At 40.3% G+C, this 3,398-nt stretch overlaps 1 protein-coding gene across 1 annotated transcript; it reads right to left on the reverse strand.

Annotated features, from left to right (window-relative positions):
• prkar2ab (protein kinase, cAMP-dependent, regulatory, type II, alpha, B) lies at positions 1-3,348 on the reverse strand. Its single transcript, XM_078248558.1, has 10 exons — positions 3,096-3,348; positions 2,619-2,654; positions 2,398-2,537; positions 1,664-1,770; positions 1,407-1,560; positions 1,208-1,309; positions 1,004-1,078; positions 831-896; positions 489-627; positions 1-125 (listed from the first exon to the last, which is right to left on the reverse strand). Exons 1-10 carry the CDS (start codon positions 3,346-3,348, stop codon positions 1-3), a joined length of 1,197 nt encoding a protein of 398 aa, XP_078104684.1.
• Between the last annotated feature and the right edge of the window lie 50 nt (positions 3,349-3,398).

Genomic DNA, 3,398 nt, shown 5'->3' on the forward strand with positions numbered 1-3,398 from the left:
CTAGTGTTTTAAATCTACACTGGAGCCAAAAAGTGCCACCAGCTGGTCTTCATACTGGGAAATGTTCCTCTTCATGATGTCCATACAGGGTCCCAGCAAACGCTCAAAAGCCTGGATGTCAATTACTGAAAGAAATATAAAGTAAATTAAGATGATGTCATCCCATTGCAGGAATCTGTTTCCCTGTCTAACAGATGGAGTAGTTTCCCAAAAAGTAGTGAAAAAGTCTTAAAACGGTAGAAATTGGTGCACAAATCATTTTTCATAAATGTTTGGTCATGTAACAGACAGCCTGGAATTTAAGTGTACATTATTGGGGTCCACAACAAACTCAGCAGATGGGGCGTGTTTTAATATATAAACTTTTGTTGTTGAGGATCAATAAGATGTCAAACAGGATGTTAAAACTGTTTATTTGGAAGATATTTAAATCACGAGGATCAGTGGATATAATGTTTTTAATCACAGTGAAACAGCAGGAATCTTACCTAAACATTTGGTTTCTCCCACAGCGTAAACTGATGCTGCACGAGGTTTGTTGGTGACCAGTGCCAGCTCCCCAAAATACTGCCCTCTAGAGCAGCGAGCCACCTCGACCTCTATGTTATCCTGCTGGCATGCCTTCGTCTGTAATAGACATAAAGGAACCTGTGAGTCCTGCAGTCATTTAGTACATTAACATCACACATTACCAGACATAAACACTAAACTATTCTATCTACTTAATGGCAAATACTAGCAATCAAATTCACAGATAAAGAGGGTGAATAGTCATAATCATTTTGAAGCGGCAACAAAATTGATTCCGTTAGAATGTTGGACACACTCACTTTGCTTTTAATCATTATCTTCACTTCTCCTGATTCCACAATGTAGAAACAGTCGGCCTCCTCCCCCTGCAGGTCCAGAAAGCATCAGAAACACCACGTTTATTAGGTCTAACCTGTTTTTGATCAACACAAAGGCAGCCAAAGATACAGCCAAAAATCTCCCAACACTGTACCTGCATTATTAAGCGCTCTCCATCTTTGAACACATGTGCTCCCAAAACATCTACAATCTTCATTCTCTCAGAGAGCTTGTGAAAAGAAAATGAAGCATGATGACAACAAATACACTGCGGACAAACCTGAAGTATAAGGTGACAACACGTCCACTTATTCTACAATTATCTTGTTTGTACAGAGTTTGTGTTTCTAATACAAACCTCAAGAGACTTCAGAAGAGGAACACACTCGATGAAGGCCTCATACATCCTCCTCTTCTTCGCATTATTTCTAACAATTAGTCTGTGAAATGTGGCTCGATCCTGAAAGAGAAACCATCAAAAAACAATTTGTTGATGTATTTTATTTTAGCTTCAATTCTACTTTTTATTCAAGATCATCATCCTTTGTGGGACTCACCAGGCCCCACAGGGCGCCTTCCTGTGTTGCAATGATTGTGGCAGCCCGCGGCGTGTTGTACATGAGAGCCAGCTCACCAAAACTGCCCTTATTGTCATACTTTCCGACGCACACACTCACTCCATCTTTCTGCAAACAAATATCATACACACCCCTGGAGAGGACATAACACAGACGGGGAGTAGAAGTCTTTATAAGACTGCCAAAATGTCATCTAGTTATAACATTATAAAAACAATTGTAAAACCATCACTCACCTCTCTATGACATAGAAATTATCTCCATCGTCTCCTTGGTCTATGATGTGCTCCTGAGGTTTGACCAACACTTCGAACATGCCGTCCAAAACCTCAGAGAACTGCTCCTGGAGGACACAAGGTGAGAAAAATACTTTACATAAAACAGAAATGCATTAAGATGAGATATAAAGGTTGTTATAATAGTGCAATAAAATAAAAGATAAAATGGAGTACAACAGAACAGACAGGAGAAGAAAAGTTGTGCGGCAGCTACAGTGCAGTGGAAGACATGAATGAGCATTCCCCCATTTTTATTTAATAAAAGGCAGCGGCAAACTGAAAAGTCTTCAGCCTCGATCTAAAAAAAGTTGAAACAGAGTTTGTTCCAGATGTGTGGAGCATAAAACCTGAGTGCTGCTTCTCCATGATTTAGTTTGGGGACAGTAAGCAGAGTAGCAGCAACCATTCAGTGCTTTGTTAACCATTTTTTTTTACACATAGGAAGCCAGTGTGAAAATCAGAGAATTGGAGTGATGTGGTCTTAGTGAGGACTCTGGCATCAGCAGTAGGAATAAACTACAGCTGTCTGATCTTTTTATACATTACACTCACATTAGGTGCCTGTGTGTGTGTGTGTGTGTGTGTGTGTGTGTGTGTGTGTGTGTCTGTAAACGTAAACTTAATATTCCAATTCTGTCTAACAAATGAAAAAGTCATCATGATCATCATCAAAAGGCCAATCAGTGTTGTACCTGCTCCAGGGTTTTAAACAGTAAAATGTCTTTGCACACATCCTGAAGTCTGCGACGCTGCTCGTCCGTTTTGGGATACACAACTCGAGGCTCTGCGTCGTCGTCCTCATCGTCATCAGGGTTGTACGCCTCTGCACAAACTGCAGCGGACACATGAATGAAAACTGTACCGTGGTCAATGGGGATTAATATTGATCACACATATTGTTCCAATTACTGACCTGAAACTCTGCGATTGTATTTACTGGTGGTGGACTCTGCAAAGAGAGAGACAGAGGTGGATATATTATAATAGGTTCCACAAGTCTATTGAAGCATAAAGAAGCTCATCATTCTTTATTCTTACAGAATGTAACAATACTGTTTTCTCTTTTGCGTTTTTTATATGCATAGTGAAATGCTTGAGTCAATGAGTGTTAATTTGTATCATGAGATCTGCTAGTTGTAGGTGGAGTGGCCGTTTTCTATAGCCAACTTTTTGTTCACATGAATCTTGACTGTGATGCAACAATCAATGCAACATTTTTTGGGAGATTGCAAACTTCAGTCCATGTACAGTTTCTCCATGTCCTTTGTGTGATTTTGACACTATAAAGCTTTTGGGGTGTGAAACATCTACATAATGGTATTTCTTGAAGTTATCTTTCATTTGGAGGACATAGAGCAGAAAACAAACAAGATGGTGTAATAATACTCACTAACAGTGTCTTCCTCCTCCTCCTCTTCATCATCCTTTTTGGGCTTATTTGACTTTGTTTCAAAGGTCACTCCTTTACATGCAGGTTTGGCGCTGTGTTTCTTGGCTTTTTGGTCGTTTCTTTGGCCCTGCAGAATTTGTGTAAAATGCTGCACCGCAAATTCAACCAAATGTGGCGGCCTGTGGCGAAGCACCTCCACAGTGTATCCCTGCAGCAGCTCTTTCAAACCAGCTGGTATCTCCACATTACTCATTGTCCAGGTTCAGAGGTCACGAGTTGGAGTTTGATAGTTCCGATTAACCC

The sequence above is a fragment of the Sander vitreus genome, chromosome 4 (genome assembly GCF_031162955.1).
Source record: "Sander vitreus isolate 19-12246 chromosome 4, sanVit1, whole genome shotgun sequence".
In the NCBI taxonomy this organism is placed as follows: Eukaryota; Metazoa; Chordata; class Actinopteri; order Perciformes; family Percidae; genus Sander; species Sander vitreus.

What these genes read in the sequence shown, in the direction of transcription:
- prkar2ab (XM_078248558.1), bottom strand. Translation starts at nt 3,348, where the DNA reads ATGAGTAATGTGGAGATACCAGCTGGTTTGAAAGAGCTGCTGCAGGGA. An exon ending in AAGGCGCCCTGTGGGGCCTG is followed by an intron (nt 1,310 to 1,406) that starts GTGAGTCCCACA and finishes TTTCTCTTTCAG; the next exon opens with GATCGAGCCACATTTCACAG. An exon ending in GGGAGAAACCAAATGTTTAG is followed by an intron (nt 126 to 488) that starts GTAAGATTCCTG and finishes TATTTCTTTCAG; the next exon opens with TAATTGACATCCAGGCTTTT.